The sequence below is a fragment of the Primulina huaijiensis genome, chromosome 10 (assembly GCF_012295235.1).
Source record: "Primulina huaijiensis isolate GDHJ02 chromosome 10, ASM1229523v2, whole genome shotgun sequence".
NCBI lineage: Eukaryota > Viridiplantae > Streptophyta > Magnoliopsida > Lamiales > Gesneriaceae > Primulina > Primulina huaijiensis.
The window spans coordinates 350,775-370,121 of NC_133315.1; the positions used below are offsets into that span (position 1 = coordinate 350,775).

At 35.2% G+C, this 19,347-nt stretch overlaps 5 protein-coding genes across 5 annotated transcripts; 2 read left to right on the top strand and 3 right to left on the bottom strand.

Moving 5' to 3' along the window:
- Positions 1-1,330: 1,330 nt before the first annotated feature.
- LOC140986077 (RGS1-HXK1-interacting protein 1) lies at positions 1,331-5,451 on the bottom strand. Its single transcript, XM_073454052.1, has 9 exons — positions 5,102-5,451; positions 3,968-4,034; positions 3,782-3,859; positions 3,585-3,637; positions 3,168-3,251; positions 2,851-2,903; positions 2,679-2,743; positions 2,464-2,522; positions 1,331-1,636 (listed from the first exon to the last, which is right to left on the bottom strand). Exons 1-9 carry the CDS (start codon positions 5,339-5,341, stop codon positions 1,547-1,549), a joined length of 789 nt encoding a protein of 262 aa, XP_073310153.1. The 5' UTR covers positions 5,342-5,451; the 3' UTR covers positions 1,331-1,546.
- A 1,159-nt stretch (positions 5,452-6,610) lies between these two features.
- On the bottom strand, positions 6,611-8,954 carry LOC140986075 (rust resistance kinase Lr10-like). The gene is made up of 3 exons (XM_073454048.1): positions 7,968-8,954; positions 7,857-7,883; positions 6,611-7,769 (listed from the first exon to the last, which is right to left on the bottom strand). Exons 1-3 carry the CDS (start codon positions 8,653-8,655, stop codon positions 6,667-6,669), a joined length of 1,818 nt encoding a protein of 605 aa, XP_073310149.1. The 5' UTR covers positions 8,656-8,954; the 3' UTR covers positions 6,611-6,666.
- Positions 8,955-9,403: 449 nt separating this feature from the next.
- LOC140986668 (uncharacterized) lies at positions 9,404-11,169 on the top strand. The gene is made up of 3 exons (XM_073454979.1): positions 9,404-10,472; positions 10,559-10,627; positions 10,997-11,169. The coding sequence occupies exons 1-3, from the start codon at positions 9,677-9,679 to the stop codon at positions 11,065-11,067; spliced, it is 936 nt and encodes a 311-aa protein (XP_073311080.1). The 5' UTR covers positions 9,404-9,676; the 3' UTR covers positions 11,068-11,169.
- LOC140986666 (rust resistance kinase Lr10-like) lies at positions 11,157-12,754 on the top strand. Its single transcript, XM_073454978.1, has 2 exons — positions 11,157-11,292; positions 11,390-12,754. The coding sequence occupies exons 1-2, from the start codon at positions 11,262-11,264 to the stop codon at positions 12,529-12,531; spliced, it is 1,173 nt and encodes a 390-aa protein (XP_073311079.1). The 5' UTR covers positions 11,157-11,261; the 3' UTR covers positions 12,532-12,754.
- A 5,303-nt stretch (positions 12,755-18,057) lies between these two features.
- Positions 18,058-19,053, bottom strand: LOC140985589 (probable pectinesterase/pectinesterase inhibitor 34). Its single transcript, XM_073453445.1, has one exon. It carries the CDS (start codon positions 19,036-19,038, stop codon positions 18,316-18,318), a length of 723 nt encoding a protein of 240 aa, XP_073309546.1. The 5' UTR covers positions 19,039-19,053; the 3' UTR covers positions 18,058-18,315.
- Between the last annotated feature and the right edge of the window lie 294 nt (positions 19,054-19,347).

The window sequence follows — 19,347 nt, forward strand, 5'->3', positions numbered from 1 at the left end:
TAAATCAAAACCAGGATGGATCATAGCCGCAATGCTATGGCTGCTGATATATTTATGTCTGAACTGAAAACGAATTTCTGGGCCATCTTGTTTGCATCGATCTAGTCGACTTACAATCATTTGCCCCCACAATTTTCATGAAGATTCACGAGATCTAATGGTATTAGGCTATGAGGAAAATTATTTATTCCACTAATTTTAGTTTTTGGATTATCAACACATAAAAATGACAATTTTCATTAAAATATGAAGGATCAACATAATCTAATGGTATTAGGATATGAGAAATATTACTTCACTAACTCATCTTGCTCCAAAATGGAATTTTTCTTCAAATTTAGATCCGATAGAGCAAGAACGATATATTGATGGCAAAAATCATAATTTTATACTCATTATCATTTATTTGCTAAATTTATCATAACCATTGTCAACTATTTGCTATATTTATTATTCAGGCGATTTAAACTTTTCCTCGGTGGTCTTCCCCTTTTTACGTCGTGGTGGGGAATGTGAACTTGAATTTCGTTTCTACGTACGTCTTTTTTTTTTTTTTTTTTTTTTTTTTCCCGGAGATCTACAGCCACTATATAGTATTATAAATGTTGCATCCCATACAAAAATTAATAGTTTACCACGTCTATGAAAATGTAATGCTACCTCTCTTTCGAGATTGCGTTTTTATCATGATTTCTGCTCGCCACATATCACGATCAACTAGTATACGAATAATATTTACAGCTGGAGATGGCGTCTGTGGTCCTAATGTTTTGCCTTAAATTTCATATTTAAATAACTTGCTAAACGGTCACCGCTACCAGTGGCATAAACCTCTCTGGTGGGAGAAGTGTACGTTCAAACCCACAATAAAAACAAAACCGTCGTAATTTGGGAAAAAAATTCACTTCTTGTTAAACATTGGGTGTGAATTTATGCTCTCCCAGAATTGGAAAGAATTCGTGGAATCGAGACATTTATCAGGATCACACTTGCTATAATATTCAATATAACACACAGAGGATTAGGAAGGACAATGTCGAAGAATGATAATTAAATCAAGAAGTGGTCCAATTCATTTTCTTCTCGATTCTTGATAAATGATATTATCATATTTTGAAATCCAAATCCGCACATTGAACCATGTCATTTTCATAATTATGAGGTAATAAATTCCATTCTTTAACATCCTGATGATTTCAAATGATTCAATGGCAACGAGTAAACGTTCAGAACTAAGAACTCGGTCTTGATTGTTAACAAATCATGTCAAGAAATATGTACTGCACATTGTAGGAAATAACATGACATAAAAAGCCACAAAACAGGAGTGGAAGTCATCACTCATTTTTAGAAAACAGTTCACTGTAACAGTTTCATTGCTGAGTGCTGACTTTCAAATGTATATGCTCATTGCCAAAAATTTGAAAAAACAAGCTCTGCAACCACTTTTATTTAAAAGAGAGGAACTATTGTGCCCGGTATCTAGGAGATTCAAGAAATGGTAATGGATTTATATCCATGGAAAGAGGATTAGGATAGGCAAGTTTCAAACTGAGATCCCATAATTGCTGATCTTTGTAACTTCTTTGGACAGAGAATTCCTTTCTCGTTTTGCCTCTTTAGCAAGGTTCATAACCTAAAAGCACAAAAAGTAGTCACCATGAGTATTTGTTACAACAAAAATGCAATGGTTTGTTACAAGCGTGCATAAAATAACTTCAAGTTTCCTCACATTTAACAAGTGTTCAGATATTTTTCCTTGTTAATTAGGTGAATAATTATGAAATCTTAACTCCTAAAAGTAAAACTTGAAAACTAAAATAAATTATTTTCATATTTTCAGCAAACAGTATGGCTTCAACACATGCCACGGGCATAAATTTCTACCGTAAGAGTAAAGAATAGATGATGACATACTACATAATGTCTTAAAGAGTAAATGCTTGTTTTGTAGGAAAATTTTTCTGTATGAACTTCAACGAGGACACAAGGTAGGGCAACATTTGCCTAAACTATGATTCAAAAGCTTAACCAGGCCATATTTAGGCTATTTGAGCATATCTTCTCGTCAAAATCCTCTACTTTACGAGGGAAGAATGATACATTAAGGCCATAAAACACATAAAAAACACAGATATGCTCTATTCCAAGAGGTAAAAACTTTGTTGGCCTCAATTGGGATGGGCCATCCAACAAACATTAGCATCCATCTTGTTGAAGATGTTGATTATGATTGCTTTTACTTGTTATGAATTGCAAGTTTTTGGCTCAATATTCAACAATAATGTATGACAATATTTAAAGACTGGTCTCGTATAGATTTGGAATTTCTAAATTAAGACCAATGAAACATTACTACGATGCCAAGGTTTTACTCTACAGAAATTTTGAAACTAGATCTTTGTGATTTGGATATTACAAGATGTATAATTCCCCTTCAGATAAATAGCGAACGGGACTTACTTGTGTTCTAAACCGAGATGCTTCTCTGCTAGGAAGCTCCCTAAGAACATCCTTCAAACCTGATACAACATAAATCATATCAAACAATCTGATCGAGCAAGAAAAAAGAACTTTTATTGCTTGACATATCATTATCTCTGCAAACCATTCCCATGGACACAGGCCAACATAGACATAAATATTTCATAAAATGAGCGAGGAAACAGTTTACAAACCTCCTGCTTGTCTTTCTATCTTATAAGCAGAGTTGATGGCAGTATGTATTTGCTTTCCTGCCTGCCTGAACAGAAAAATTACAATTTTGAACAGAAAGCGTCATCTAAGGATTAATGAGATACCTAATAAATGAAGTTTGAATGTAGGCTACAGAGTGAAAGCAAAAAAAACCTGAGTTTTGTTCTCCCTCGTAATAAGTCATCTTCTGCTTGCATTGCCTTTCTCTAATGTATTAAGAGCACATGTCATTTCTACCAGATGAGTCAAATCACAACTATTTATTTCACAATCAACGCCACTAAAAAATTTTTCACTATCTGTTTGAAATCTTAAACGTCCCTATATCAACTCTTACTTAATGTTTGTGAATGGAAGCCAAGGGAGAGGGATGGTATCAGGAAGATGTAAACCTTTCTAGAAAAGCAGTAAGTACAACTGAAGAATGCTTCAGGTGTTGATGTCGTACAAAGTTATCCAAAAAAGAATACCTCCAATTTTTCAGCTTCGACCTTCAAAAGATCCATAGATTGCCGCAATTCCTTGACCTTTACATCCGCTCTAGAAAGCAATACCTGGATCAGAAGCATCATTTACAACATTAATTCATTTATTATCCAAGAGTCTCAAAAAATGAGATACTTAATATGATTAATAGTTTTCTTTGCTATATAAGTGGATTGAGCTAATTTAGCGGAAACTTCACAATTTTTTCATCTATTTCAAAATGTTACATTTGCCAGATCACACTATTTTCACCTGCTTTTGTGTCTATATCTACTCAATAAACATTGTACAACAGCTTAATCAAAATACCATCTTACTGTTTTTTATGCCACTCACATTTTTGTTCACATAGTTAGTTTGATATATCATAAATACAAGAGAATCCATAGTTGATGTGGTACCTCTTCATTGACAAAGAGGCGCAATGAATTGTAGTACAGGAATTGTCTGGTCCCTGTTGACAACAATGACAAAAAATTTAACGAAAGAGTTAAATTTTTGACAACTGAATAGTCAGAAAAATAATGGTTAATCGAAGTCTTTGACACAACTACATTAGCAAATCCATTTGTAAACCTATCCACCATTTATGACTTACTTTTCAGACCCAGTAATCCTAAACCAATACCAACTCCTGTGGCCATCAACGGGTGCGAAGAAGCAATAAGAAAGCCCTCTGCAAAACAATAATGTCATAGAAAAATTTAAAAACCAAAAGGACCAAAAAATGAAAGTCAAATTATCACAGGAACCAACATATCATGAATTATTAGCACAAACAGACCTTTCATCTTCCCGAAAACAATGTCCTCATAGGCGCTACAGTCAGACTTGACACTTTGCAAAGAATCCTGCACCAAGATTCTTTCAAATCAAAACAGTACATAAACCTTATCTGTTTAATCGAGCATTTGCCAGAAAATAGTCAGCATATATCATAAATCAATTGATCAGGAACCGCTAATGCTCTAGCTAAAACTTTTAAAGATTTATGCTTTAAGTATTAGCATGAGTATGTGCTTTCCTGCAGTGTCGTTGAGGATTAAATAAAGTATTTAGAAGCCTTGATACTGAAACCTTAGGCTTTTGTTAAATTAATGAGAATACTAAACCATGCATTAGACTAACAATCTCCACAAAAGGTCGGTATAATCCAGAAACTAAGATCCATGGAATACCTTTTATGGTCCGCGACCAAGATAAAAGACATAGTTCCCCAATGCTCAAGTAAGATTTCTAGGCACACAAGTTCATTTTAGCACACAAAATATCAATGAAATCCTACCATGGATATTTAGTGAAACACGGTTTACTTATTCATTTTTGTCCTAAAATACTGGTACTGAGAATTTTTTGAGAACATGGACAAAATAATTAAACCTACACTCTACACACAATTACATCTCTTATCTGAGCTGAAATTTCTTACGATACATGTCCCCCAGTCGTGCTAACACAACAAAAACGAAAGGCATAGCCACATATAGTCTATCCATAGAATGGTGTGATATCTGGACAAATGTTGCAGAATAAAATGGGATGATTGCCCCTTGCTCAAAGAAAAATTACTGTGTTCAATCGCAAATTTTAAATTGCAGAGAAATGATTCAAATAAATGAAAACAAGAAACATAGCAATGCATTCTTATTCTCCTATAGCAAACAAATAGAGACTTCCTTCATGATTTGTACATCAAATAGAGCGAACTGGCATTCATCGCAAGAGATTTGAAAAAAGTATTCAGAGCCTCTGAGCAGAGTTTATGCTTATGAGGATACACACGCGAGCAAGTTTTTAGTTTCCGCATTCCTTTATTTTACTAGCTAAAAAAAGGTTACAACGAAACAACAGATTCACTGAAACACCTACAACCTAACATAAAGCGAACAGAAGAAAGAGTGAAAACTTAGAACATTACAATAGTTTGGTTGAAATGAGCAGAGGAGGTTGTGATAATGCGATCGAATCTCGATTTGGTGACATCGATTGCATCCTCTACGCTCCTTTCGACCGTCTTCTGCGCAATTTGTGCCTGCTGCACAGCGTAATCCATCCACGGAATATTCTCCTCAATGAATTCTGAGACTTTGTGACCGGTCACCTCCGGAGGAATACCGTCCGGCTTCCCTTCCGATGATTCGCCGGCGATTGTTGCCATTCTGTACCAAAGCTTCGAGTTTCGCGGGCGGTGTGTAAGATTTCGTTTGTTTAGGATGGTAGTGCGATCCTGGTCTGGGCTCGGGTGTCTTCTGATTTGGGTCTGAACCGGAGTAGAGATCGGATATAGTGATTAATTGCATTTTTATTATTTAAAATAGAAAAATTCAAAAGTATTTTTAATAATATTTTTTATCTTAAGGTTATATATTATTTAAAAATTAAAAAATAGAGATAAAAGAATATTTATTAAAATATGATAGTTATAGATAAATTATAAATTTTTAAAATAAGTTTTTAGTTATTTTTTAATTAAATGAAGATAAAATATTTTTGTTATCTTATTGGGTATTTAATTAGTATTTTTTGCTAGTTCATAAACAATTGTCAAATTTATCATCCGGCAAATCATTAAGAAATCAACATGAATATTGCACATTTTAGACGACATAGGTAATTTTTTTAATAGATATCATGTGAGATGATCTTCTATATATGTGAGACGGTTTGACTTGGTTCATTTCTGAAGTGAAAAATAATATTTTTGACATAAAACATAATACATTTTCACGAATCAGGTTGAATAAGATATTTGTTTCACAAAATGAATATGTGAGACGTTCTTATAAAAGTTTTTATATATTTCTTTTACTAAAGTAACAAAGATTGTTGATAATTTTTTCCTTTATTATACGTTGGTCTAACATATTAATTATTAAATTCTTGCAATAGTAAATATAGTCGTATGGATGACCAAAAGTCGGGTCCTTTCATTTTCTAACAATCGTCAACTTCTAAAAATGTGGTAAAGGGTTTAAAAGATAAAATTACATAGACATAGATAATGCTCGAATTTCAAATGTTTGTAAATTATAGATTATTGTATATATAGTTCAGAAAATATTAGGTGAAGCTAATAATAAATATTACTTCAGATTTAAAAATTGGTGAAATTTTAAATCTCTATTGAATGGATATTATCATATTCCACTAGAGTACAAGTGCATAGCTAATAACATATATGTGCAAAGTTTTCAAATCTTTGTTATATCCTATAATTTTTTTTATTATTTGAATTTTGAATTACATGTGTAATTTCTTTCCTAGAAAACATTATTAAAATATAATCTCATAAATAAGTATTAGCAAGTAATAAATTGAGTTTCTGTTTCCATACGACGATGATATATAGAAGGTGAGTCGAAAAATTTGTGATATTTTCGCTTGATTAAAATAAACTACACGATATATAAAAAAATATACCTATACTAATGATACATAGGATCCGATGGATAAAAATTTTATGAATATTTTATTTTATTTTTCCTATAATTCTGGTATAATATCCAACTCTGTGTGATGATGTCTTCCATGTATTCTTCCACCAGAATTTGGAGCATTTGAAGCTGGGAATGGACTTGGTGGTATAGTGAGGCCATCTCCGTCTCCTTCCAGCATTTGCACCACAGTTTTCATGGACGGGCGATCCGCCGGATACCATTGAATACACCAGAGTCCTACAATTGTAAGCTGCCTTGCTATCTTAGATTCATCTCCTTTGACTTCCGACATCTCGTCTCCTCGACTCAATCGATTGTAAATCCATTGAGGAAAATACACTTGACTAGTATTCGCCGAATGATCCATGTTCTTCCTCCCTCCAACCATTTCAAGCAATAGCATTCCAAAGCTGTAAACATCTGATTTATAGGAGACTCTACCAAATGTCCTCGAGAGCACCTCAGGTGCTATGTAGCCCATTGTTCCTCTAGCAACAGTCATGGACACGGCGCTTTGTTCCTTACAACATAATTTAGCTAGACCAAAATCGCAGATCTTCGGGTTGAAATTATGGTCTAAGAGGATGTTATTTGGCTTGATATCGAAATGAAGGATCTGCTGATCACATCCATCGTGAAGATATTCGATCCCTTTGGCTATGCCTAGAGCAATATCATGCATCTTCTCCATACCAAGCGAGCTTCTTTTAGGCCCCTCGAGGAAGATGAGCTTTTCTAGCGAATCATTTGGTAAGAATTCGTACACAAGGGCTCGGGTAAGTCCATCTGCGCAATACCCCACCAACCGGACCACGTTGACATGGTGGATTCTGCCTATCGTGCCGACTTCATTGATGAACTCCTCACCGTTCCCCAGGGAATTGTTGAGGACCTTCACTGCGACATATATCTCACCCGACAGTTTTCCTTTGTAAACAATTCCATAGCCTCCTTCTCCCAATTTTTCACTGAACTCATTGGTCATCTTCTTTATATCAGCATAAGTGAATCTAGAAGGCTTGAGAGCTCTGTAATCTTTCAAAAAAAATTCCACCTTCAGCTCATGCTCCTTGTCTGCTCTAATCGAGACGTAAAGACGATAGACATATACTAGAGTCACCAAAAAAAGAAAAGAGCCCAAGACTTCACCTGCATAAATCAGAATCACCAGAAACGTGGATAACAGTTCATCACATTATTGAAGAGCAATACAGGAATATATTATATTTTCCTCACCAGCGATCAAGAGTCTCCGTGATATACCTGCAGCATACAGGACCCGTAAATGGGATGAATAATGTGCGACCAAATTATAACATGAATGGAGTGAATAACCTATATATATACCTTGATTTTTCATGGGTTTATTGTCACACAGAAGCTGGTGATCTATTGAATTATGTTTCATGCTGCATCTTTTTCCTTGAGATTCACAGCGCCTACATGCTGGTTTAAACCATCTCAAGTTTAGAGAGTTTTGACCGTCACTTAGCCATGGAGCCGAGGAAACTCTATAAAGCTTGGTGCAGGAAACAAGTAGTGCCGAATCGAAGTCAGATAAAGAGGGAATGAAATAGATCCCAGAGCCTGATTTATTTAGACACTGGAATAAGTAGTACTGCAAGTTTTCATTTGGGGTTGAACAATTAAAAACGTCAAAGTCCGTTAAGTAGTAAGGAAAGTTTTCACGGATGAACTGGAAGGGGGATGCAGATGCATTCAAAAATTGCAGCTTTTCAGGAAAACAACCCTTCCGATCATATAGTACAACTTTTTGAGAAACATAATCAATTTCCTTCACTATAAACTCCACCGAGACAGGCAGCACGAGCACGGTTTCATTTCTCTGGTTGCAATATAAATCAAAACCGGGATCATAACCGCAATGCTGAGGCTGCCGATATTTATGCCTGAAGGGAAATCGAATTATTGGGCCATCCTCTTGGCAACTGGTCGGCACACAATCATTTGTTATAACACCAAGCACTGGAAAGAAAAATGATAGGAAAACAAGGACACCAAATCCAGCTGCCATATTGAATCTGTTTTAAGATGAGTTTGTATATGTAAGATTGTGAGTCAATAGTCAAGATAGTCTACCTTCCTTTATCTCAAAATCATGGGTTTGAATTTTCTCCGGTAAAACGCATCGTTGGAAACTAAATGCATTACTTTCGTTGCTGTCTGGCGCTGCCAATGGAATTGACAGGTTCAGATTTCTGGTAGAACTTGCCTGGAAACTTCTTCCTAAGTGTTTATGAATGACTGGAAATGTTAGTCGTCATGGGAAAGGGACAAGGCTAGTAGAATCTTAGAGAACCAACCAAGTCAATCACGTGTAACAGGTAAAAAATGTAAAAGTCTAATATAGACCAAATAACGTGCTTGTAGTTCCATGGAAAATTTGTCTTAGTTGTTGCTATGATCTTAGTTCAGAACTACGGACATTTGTTTCTTGAAATTCAAAACGTACTAATCTTTCACTTGTAAAAAAAAGTTGGATACCAATATTAACAGCAACAGCTTCTAGTATATAAAAAAAATTTGATATTGCCATGAATTTATTCTAATCTCTCACATTCAATAATAGGGATAAAATGCTGACTGATATATCAATTACGCAGGCTGTTCTGATTGAGTTCTAGTGTCTTGATTCCATGTAGAATTAGAAGGCTATTCTAAGATGAACTTGTAACATTCAAACTAGTCTATTCTCATTTATTTAGAATTGATGGGTTTGAATTTTCTTTAATTTGGTAGAAATCAACATTGGAAACTAAATGCATGCATCATTTCTATTTGATTTTAGATCTCTGATTCATTCAAATCCAATGAATTGATAGACAGGCACAGATTTCTGCTGCAACTTCCCGGGAATCTTCTTCGTAGGTGCTTGTGAATGATCGAGCAATGGGATAAAGACCAGGCTAACAGGCATATTTTGGACGTATGGGATTGAAGTCATATATTCACAGTACTAAAAGTTCGGTCTTTATGATCGGCCTAAGGCTTTGATCCTTGATGATCCAGCTACGTCGCCACCACCAAAAATAAGCATGCTAATTAGTGAATATTACCTCCTGATTCTGTCATGTTTGATCGTAGTCAAAGCATCATATGCAAATCAGAATTCCTCTTGCAATCCTTCATCCTGTGGCGATGTTCGCAATATCAGCTACCCTTTTCGGCTGAAAGATGATCCACAACACTGTGGTGATTCTATTTATGAAATATCATGTGAAAACAATACTGAGGCTTCCATATACGTACATTCTCACAAGTATCATGTGCGAGCCATCAATTACCAAAACTATACCATCCGCCTTGCTGATCCAACCATAAAGAATAACGAGACTTGTTCTTTTCCTTTCTATTTTCCGAATTGGGAATATATCAGTAGTTTTGATAGTTTTCCATATAGCATCTTTAGCTACAACTTCCGGGAAGAAAAGCGGCCTACTCGGATAGCAAGGCCTATTACTTTTTTTAGCTGCCCGTTTCCCTTAAACTATTCGCCCATTATTCCGACAGATAGATGTGTCTCTTCATCCTCTAATACATCCATTTTACGTCACACGTACATAAAAGTTGGTGACTTGTACGCAAAAGATGTTAGGGATTTGTGTACAATAGACCTTGTTGTGATGACATCCTCAGCTTTAATTCATGATGACCGAGAAAATTCTCTCTCGTTTTCTGAAATCCACGACTCATTGCTATATGGATTTGAACTTTCTTGGTCTAATGTATACTGTTCTCAAATGTGCAATGTGCATGAAGTTTGTGGGTTTGATGCAAATGGAGTTGTGTGCGTGACGAAACACTGTTATCAAAGGTTCACTTACAAGAAAGGTAAGAATCTTTGATCTTAGGTGTCATTACTTATAACTTCAAAATTTAATGTTCCCAATCGTACTTTAAACTTGTTGCAAAACTAGTCCTCAGGAATATCTCAAGGCGCATTTTTGACGAAGGAAGCCTTGACGGAAAGGTCACCGTAGTTTCATGTATGAATTCTTGCACTTCATTATATGTATTTGAAGCTTACATGTTATATCATTGTAGTTTACGTGCGACACCAAGAGCCTTCCAGCTAAAAAATTTAACCAAGTCTTTTCATTTCTTTATCTCAAGTTTATGAGATAAATATGGATTGATGTTGTGTCATGATTGTCGGAAGAAGTAAAGAGACAAAAAAGTTACAAGTTTATAAGATATTCGGGAGAGACAAGAGTTGATACTAAACAGCAGCATGAAAAGACTTGTTTCCTGAGAAAATAGGACAAATAGAACATTTTTTGTGGTTTTACTTGAAATCCTACATTTCATATTTATTGAGGTTCTTAATTTCTACCGATTTATACTGGTGAATGCAGGTCCCGACAGATGGTACTATTTTGCACTCGCCAGTAAGAAATTTCTTACACTGTTGTATTTTACTGTCTAATTCATATGATTCACTTGGATTTTGGGTTGATTTAGAAAATAGACTAAATCTTTTTAGTTGTATTTGGAGAAAATGAAAAAAAAAATAAGGAAAATGTATATGTAGGATGACGTATAAATTACATTTACAAGATTCTGAAAAGTAGCTAATATGTTGTTTAATTAGTTTTTCTTGTTGATTTAGGTGTACTTGCAATGATGCTTAAGTTCGCTGAAATTTGTGTTGGTGAGCACTGAACTTTTCATTTCTTACTTCGATGTTAATTATGATGAATATAGTGAAGGATAAATTTAGTTAATATCAACATCAAATTATGTTTCAGTTTACCTAGTCCTCCTAAGGATCTTCATTGGATTGCCATTCCTGATTGGGATTCTTACATACAAATTTAGGACAAGGAATTTATCAATGTTTGTTGTGATAGAAGCCTTCCTGCAGAGTCAGAACACGAATCTCATGCCAATTAGATACTCATATTCAAACATAAAGAAGATGACAAGGGGTTTTAAAGAAAAACTGGGTAAAGGAGGTTATGGCTCCGTTTACAAAGGAACGCTTCGAAGTGGCGGTGTGGTGGCCGTGAAAGTATTGAGCAATACTAGTGCGAATGGACAAGACTTCATCAATGAAGTCGCAACCATTGGAAGGATACATCATGTAAATGTGGTTGAACTTATTGGATATTGTGCAGAAAGGTCTAAGTTTGCTCTTGTCTATAACTTCATGTCAGGTGGATCTCTCGAAAAGTACATCTTTAATCGAGAAAACGACGGTTATTCATTAAGTTGGGATACGAAGTATGAGATTGCAATTGGAGTGGCACGAGGAATCGAGTATTTGCACCGGGGTTGTGACATCCAGATCTTGCATTTCGACATCAAGCCACACAACATACTTTTGACTGATAATTTCACCCCGAAAATCTCTGATTTCGGGCTTGCGAAATTTTACTCAACGGAGAAAAATATCGTGACCCTCACCGCTGCTCGGGGAACGATAGGTTACGTGGCTCCTGAACTCATTAACAGAAGTATCGGAGGGGTATCTTTTAAGGTAGATGTCTATAGCTTTGGAATGCTTCTAATGGAAATGATGGGCCTAAAACAGGACGTGGTAGCAAACGATCACAATTCTAGCCAATATTTTCCGGATTGGATTTATGATTGCATCAACAATGGTGTGGATATTGAGATAGGAAAAGCTGATCAAACCGACGATGAATGTCGGAAGAAAATCAAGAGGATGACTATAGTCGCATTGTGGTGCATACAAATGAGTCCGGACGATCGACCCTCCATGAGCCGAGTGTTGGAAATGCTTGAAACTGAAGTAGAGCTCTTGCAAATCCCACCTCAGCCTTCTCAACTACCCCAACAAGTTGCACAAAATGAGGACCAAACATGGGAAACATATTCAACCGATTCAATAGCCTTGTCATGTGATGATTCTTCAAGAGATCAGTAACATAGATATGTTTCTTGTTCTATTCATGATTTACATATTCTCGCAAGAAGAATCAAAAGCAGTTAAATTTTGCATTTAAATCATTTAGCAGTTCAGTCGTAACGTCAATTATTGCTCACACATTATTTGTGTCAAAGTTTGTGCAAATCGTGGACAGAAGCCACGGACTTAGAAGTCGCAAGTCACCCTTCCTACGTCTTGCAGTGTATATTAATAGTGCACCAAAAGCTACACCACCAAATGTAAGACCAATCTTTAAATTGGATACATCACCATCACATAACATGTAGTGATAAAAAAAAAAAAGCTACTTCTTCGAATGATTATGAACGCACCTTTTTTCCTCTACACTATTAACTCAACATGGTATCAAAGCTAAATCTTCGTTTTCTTCGCGTACTTTCTGAATTTGCTTGAGTTTGAATTCAGAAAGATTTCTGCTTGCTTCTCGATTGATGATCAGTGCACAGAGGAATTACAATTTGGTTGTATATCTCTTCTTATCCGCGTTTGTGGCTTATTTGTTTTGAGATGGCTGTTAATCCTAACTTCAACGACACGTTGTTTCTTCATCCCTCGGACACTCTAGGTATAAATCTTGTCATTGATCAATTGGTAGGAACCGAAAATTATGGTGTGTGGAGTCGCGCGATGTTAATTGCATGGCGCGCAAAAAATAAAACTGGATTCATTGAAGGCACCTATAAGCGTCCAGCTTCTGGATCTCCTACAGTGCAACAGTGGGAGAGATGTAATGCCTTGGTCCTGTCTTGGATCATCAATACGGTTTCTAAAGAAATTTTTCAAGGCATTGTGTAGCTACTGAGGCGTCTGTGATGTGGTCTGATCTAAAAGAGCAGTTCGATAAAGTGAACGGCTTACATATTTTTTCTTTGCATAGAGAAATCGGAAGGCTCACACAAGGAGATAATACAATTTCAGTCTCTTACTACAAATTGAAGCAATTATGGGATGAATATTCCTCCCTGGTACCTTCTTGTGAATGTGCAACAGCTCGAAAATACCTTGAACATGACCAGCGACAGCGATTACTTCAATTTCTGATGGGATTAAATGAGAGTTATCTTCATATTCAAAGCCAAATTCTCATGATGACTCCCTTACCTACAGTCGGACAAGCTTTTTCGATAATCTCCCAAGAAGAGTCTCGTCGATCTATGACTTGTGTAGATGTCCCAGCTGCCGTGTTTTTCTCTAATCAAACCTGAAAGGACCAACAACAGAAAGTTGTTATCAAATGTGATTATTTCCATTGGAATGGTCACACAAGGGCTACTTGTTATAAGCTGAACGGATATCCTCCTGGTTCATAAGGTGTTTAAGGCCCAAGTTAGAGGCATGCCTCATAAAGTTGTGAAGAATAGAAGGCCACAAATTGATGCAAATATGGTTGACCGTGACGCGGTTGTAGGCACACCAACTGAATCAGTAAGTGATGCTCCGATCTTCAGTCAAGCTCAATATGCCGAGATTCTGAAGTTGTTGGGAAAATACAGTTTTGTAACTCCTCATGAACCTATGGTGAATATGGCAGGTACAGGACAGATGAGTTATTTATCATTATCTAACCTTCAAAAATTCCGTGGAATATTGACATTGTTTCAAATGAACATATGGTGGGAGATTCATTGATCTTGAAAAATTCTAAATCCATGTATGGTGGAAGATTCATTGATCTTGCAAATTTTAAATCCATAGGTAATTCCTCTGCATCAGTTCGTTTGCCTAATGGGAGTAAAACCTCCATTAGCAGAACATGATCTATAAAGTCTTGCAAATTCCCGATTTTAAATTTAAACTGCTCTCTGTATCCAATATAGCATCGCATCTCTGAAATTCTCATACAATTTAGGGAGAACATTCAAGAGAATTAGAGCTCTTTTTCCTCTAATTTGACTTCTATGTTTTCAAGATCATCCAAGATTTTTACGAACTCATCAATCCGGTCATCAATGTTCTTCTCTTTACGAATCTTGAATGAATACAACCGTTGTTTCACATAGAGTCGATTTTCCATGGACTTGGTGTGATATTCATGATCAAGTTTGCGATATAATAAATAAAATATATTTAAAAATTTCATTTATCTAATAGTGAAACAAAATTAGGGTTTCTAATTTCATTTTTTGGCTACATTTTGTTTCACTCATGATACACATAATAATTAGGATTTATTTTTATAATAAATTCTACCTTCAAAGACAACATATTGTTTTTGAGTTAATTCACTATTTTAATTTTCCATTAATGATTTATCTTAATTTCAATATTAATGTGAAACTATTAATATTTAAAATTGTAACTCATTTTTAAATTCATTTCAATCATGATATTAGTTTCTTATATTAGATAGTGATTAAGATATTATTCTTGCACTAAAGAAAGTGAGAATTTTAAATTTATATCTTAATTCATATCCTTCTAAATTACAGGAAAAATTATATTATCTCTTGGGAAAATATATATCGGTTATGTTTTTCAAATCTATCTTTATTTTTATGTCAAATTATCAAAATAGATAATTGATTTCCCATTTTTTAAAATTATTGATTAGTCTTCAAATCAATAATTACTACTTATTCATAAATTACCGTGACCTACCAAATTCCTAGTCCCTCCCACAAACCCATGTTCTAGGCACATTTTTATACATTCAATATTAAATAAATTACAATCTTCATTCTTTCTTCTTAGCATATAAAGAAAGCATGTTTACAAATCGGTTTCTTTCTATTTAATATGAAATTATTATTATTTAAAAATTGTAACTCATTTGTGATAATAATTTCTTCTAATTAAATTATCAATATTTCATGTTCCTTTTGTGTAGTATATAAAACTTCCCAACCCATTTTCATTTTTCTTACAAAGTAAATAGAGAGACATGACATAAACCCTATATTTTATTACCACCGAATTTATTTAATACTATTCCAATTCATTTCAATTTGTCAAATTACCACTGCTGACGTATTCCCTTCCATACTAGTATCTTATAATTCTTTTTATTAAATTAGAGTAGTGGCATCGTCTTTCAAGTGGATACATTGGGTATTATGTACTTGTAGATATTTAAGGATTTCTTTACGATATATAATTCTTAAGTTATACCATGAAGTTGATAATAGAAGATGATCCATAATAGTTTCCACTATATGAATATGATATCGAGGTAAGTGAGCTTATATATGTGTTTTAAAATATTTGAATATGATATCGAGGTAAGTGAGCTTATATATGTGTTTTAAAATAATGATGTTTCTGCTTTTGAAAATTCGATTGTACACTACTCGTTTCATGTCTTTTGATTATATATATGTTCGTTTCGTATGATTCCTCTATTATTCCATGAAATCTTGAAAATGCACTGTTATGATTTGAATTAAAAGTGGTAAGGAAATTTTTGAAACATGATAAGATAAGATAAGGCCATGATGCGGTGGGTTATAATAACTGATATATGGCCTCGTCTCCTTAAAGGAATAACAATTAGGGACTGATCAGTATTCATGAATAAAGAGATGAATAACAGTGTCTTGTTTTGATATGTTTTGATGCCTTGTTTCGAGTTCTGTTTGTCTCATGTCAAGATTCATGTTGCGATATGTTCTGCGACATTTCACCTTTGAACTCATATTATATGTATATTTCGATATTCTGGTGTACGGTTGGCCCTCACATGCTGAGTGTTTTCCCAAACACTCATGACTCACCCTCTTATTTCTCTCTCTAGATAAGAATGAAAAGGAACTCGAAGAGGAACAGCATACATATTCTTGGGCCGATGAAAAAGGAGACATTTAGAAGTGCTACTATTATTTGATTTTTGTTGTCCCTATGATGATAAGTTTTAGCTCCCACTTACGTATTTAATTATGATTTGTACTTTGGGATGTAAGAATAAATTTCGTCATGAAATAATATACTGATTTTTGGTTAAATTCTATAATATGAGACTTGTTGTTTTCGAATTTTATTTGAAAACAACGCTGATATCGCGCTCCCGTCAGGGCGTGACACTTGGTCATGTAAATATTCTCAAGCTTCCAACCACGTAGCAGCCGATAACTTCTCTTCAGTCACTTTTAACAGAGACTCATCTCTCAAACAGAGTATGATTGCACTATGTGCCTTCTCAAGCACATCAGTCTCAATCTTCTCCTTTTCAGAACTTGAAGATTCACCTCCTGCAGTTAATGCTCCCATCAGACCTTGTTGAATCAAGATAGCATGCATCTTGATCCTCTACAACCCGCAATCATTCTTCCATGTTAATTTTTCATTATCGTACTTCAATTCATCGAACCCATCGTGTTGTTAGTTTTCCACGGACGGCGCCACTTGTGGGTATTTCAAACTTGTATAATATTCGAAAGCTTCACCAGAAGAACACCCAATGCTTGTTGTGAACCAGGAAGTTATATATATGATATATTGTTTGCTCACAATGTTAACGTCTAAGTTCTTAAAGGTATAAATCGGGACTTTCCTTGTGTAAACCTGAACTATCAACTTCTCGTAGAACTTTGAATAATTTCAATAATAAATAACATACAGAAATAATAATACAGTAATAGACCAAACAAACAATGCAAAAGAGATTTACGTAAATCGATAGTAATTAAATGATCTACTTCCACGGGAGAGCATCACCTTCTTTTATTAATCAAGGGCCGAGTCAATTACAAAGATTTGTGATCAACAAAGTTTATAGAATAGATCTCTATAACCAATCTACCTTCTTCTTCCTTTCTCGATCACCTTGTGTATCCCTCGTTTTTTCTCTTGATATTCAGTGGTGTTTTGAGAGAAATAATGAGCTTCTTTCTCTTCTGTTCTTGACACAATCCACTTGTATATTTTATTGGATGCTTCTTCCACTCGAGTGTGTGAGCGTTTCCCTATCAGAAAACAACCACTGGTTTCAGTTATGGCCAACAATTGAAACTCAACTCATCATCACATCCTTAGGTGGCATGCCAGCTTGGAAGACACATCATCAACATATTTAATTGGGGTTTGTAAAAAGTGCCAAATAAATCCAATAATTTTTAAAATTACCAACACCTCCATCAAATTTGTATTTTTCATACATTTTACACTCTTATATTTGTATTTATCTTATAATTTTAAGTCAAATGTATGAAAAATACAAACATGAGAAACATAATGTTAAAAGTTATCGGACTTGTTTGTTTTTTTCCACCTATATTAGATATATGTTATATTTAAATATTGTTGACTTTTTTTTAATAAAAAAAATCTTTGGAGAAGTAAATATAATTAACCTAAAAAAATAAAATAAAATAAATAGTAATAATAATAATAATAAATTTTAAAAATTTTGTGACAGTTGAAATTTATTTTTTGGGGGTTAATTAAAGGAGAAGTATATAATTTCTCACTTTTAAAGAACTCAGTTCTCCATTATTGAGTCCCGAGTTCACCCCCTGCCAGCCCATGAAATGAAATTGAATTAAAAGCAGTGCCTTAGTGTCATCCAGCTTGATTCACATGGTGGGTCACATAAATGATCGGTTGGTCCAAGCATATTCTACATTTATTAGCCCTACCGACACATACAATACTCAAACTTAGAATTCCAAATCCAATTTACCAAACAACTACGTACATTATTTCATTACAAAAAATCGTGTCAAAAACACCCCCCGAATTATACTATATACCATTAATCAAGAAAAAGATCTTCAGTTTTCTTTATATATATTACATAAATAGCACAATTTGTAATAACTACTTCGATTAAGTTGAAAGCCCAGCCAAGAATGTTACCCCAGTGGACGGTAGCCACGCCGACCCGTATATGAACTGGGCCACGGTGAACTTGCTAGCTTCCTCCGAGGAATTGATCACACGATACCCAGGCCATGTGACTCGTTGTGCCATCGCACCACCCGGTCCATAGTTCATGTACTCGCCATAGTACAGTGTGTCTAGGGCGAATGTTGCGTTCCACTCGAGCCACCCTCTAGGGTGGATGTGATCGCCCAGGTACGAAAGCATGTACACCGTTCGAGAGAACAGCTTCCATGGTCGCCCTAAATACGTGGGATACGAGCCTTTGGCCATCTCGAGATCGGGTTCAGCTACTATTTTGCATGCATGGATTGAAATACCGGTGTTCTGGTTAGGGTCCTTTCGATTCTGTGCCGTGATGGTGATCTTTTGAAACGGCAAGGGCTTCCGAGCGTGCATGGTGCAATTTTGAAACACGACCGCGGCATTACCAAATATAAAGTCCACCGTGCCGTAAATAGCACACTCCCGATAAAACTGTCTTTGAGAATGTGCGTAGAGTGTGTCCTGATACCCGATAATGTTGCATCGGTAGATCACCGCGTGATCCGCACCGATCCGAAGAGCAACTGCTTGATGCTTGTCTGGTCCAGCCCAGTTTTCAAATGTCATGTCCCTTGCAATAAAACCAGCACCGGTTGCAGCTGCATGGTGTGCAAATGCAAGCATGGCATTATTATGACAGGCAACAAATCATGATAATGAAGTAAAATAAAACGAAGATTATTACCACTCATTTAATAATAATAATAAAAAAAAAAAAAAGGTCCCATTTAAAGTTGTACGGGTACATATATAGTCTACAGACCACAGTGGGCAAAACAATTAAAAGTACATGACCCACAAAAAGATAGCGACTCCTTTCGCATTACAGCCACTAAGTCATTGGCTCGTCTCCGGGGAACAAGACAATTGAATGCACCCATTAATATCCATTTTAGTTTTTGCTAACGCTTAAACTTAAAAATGTTATTTCAA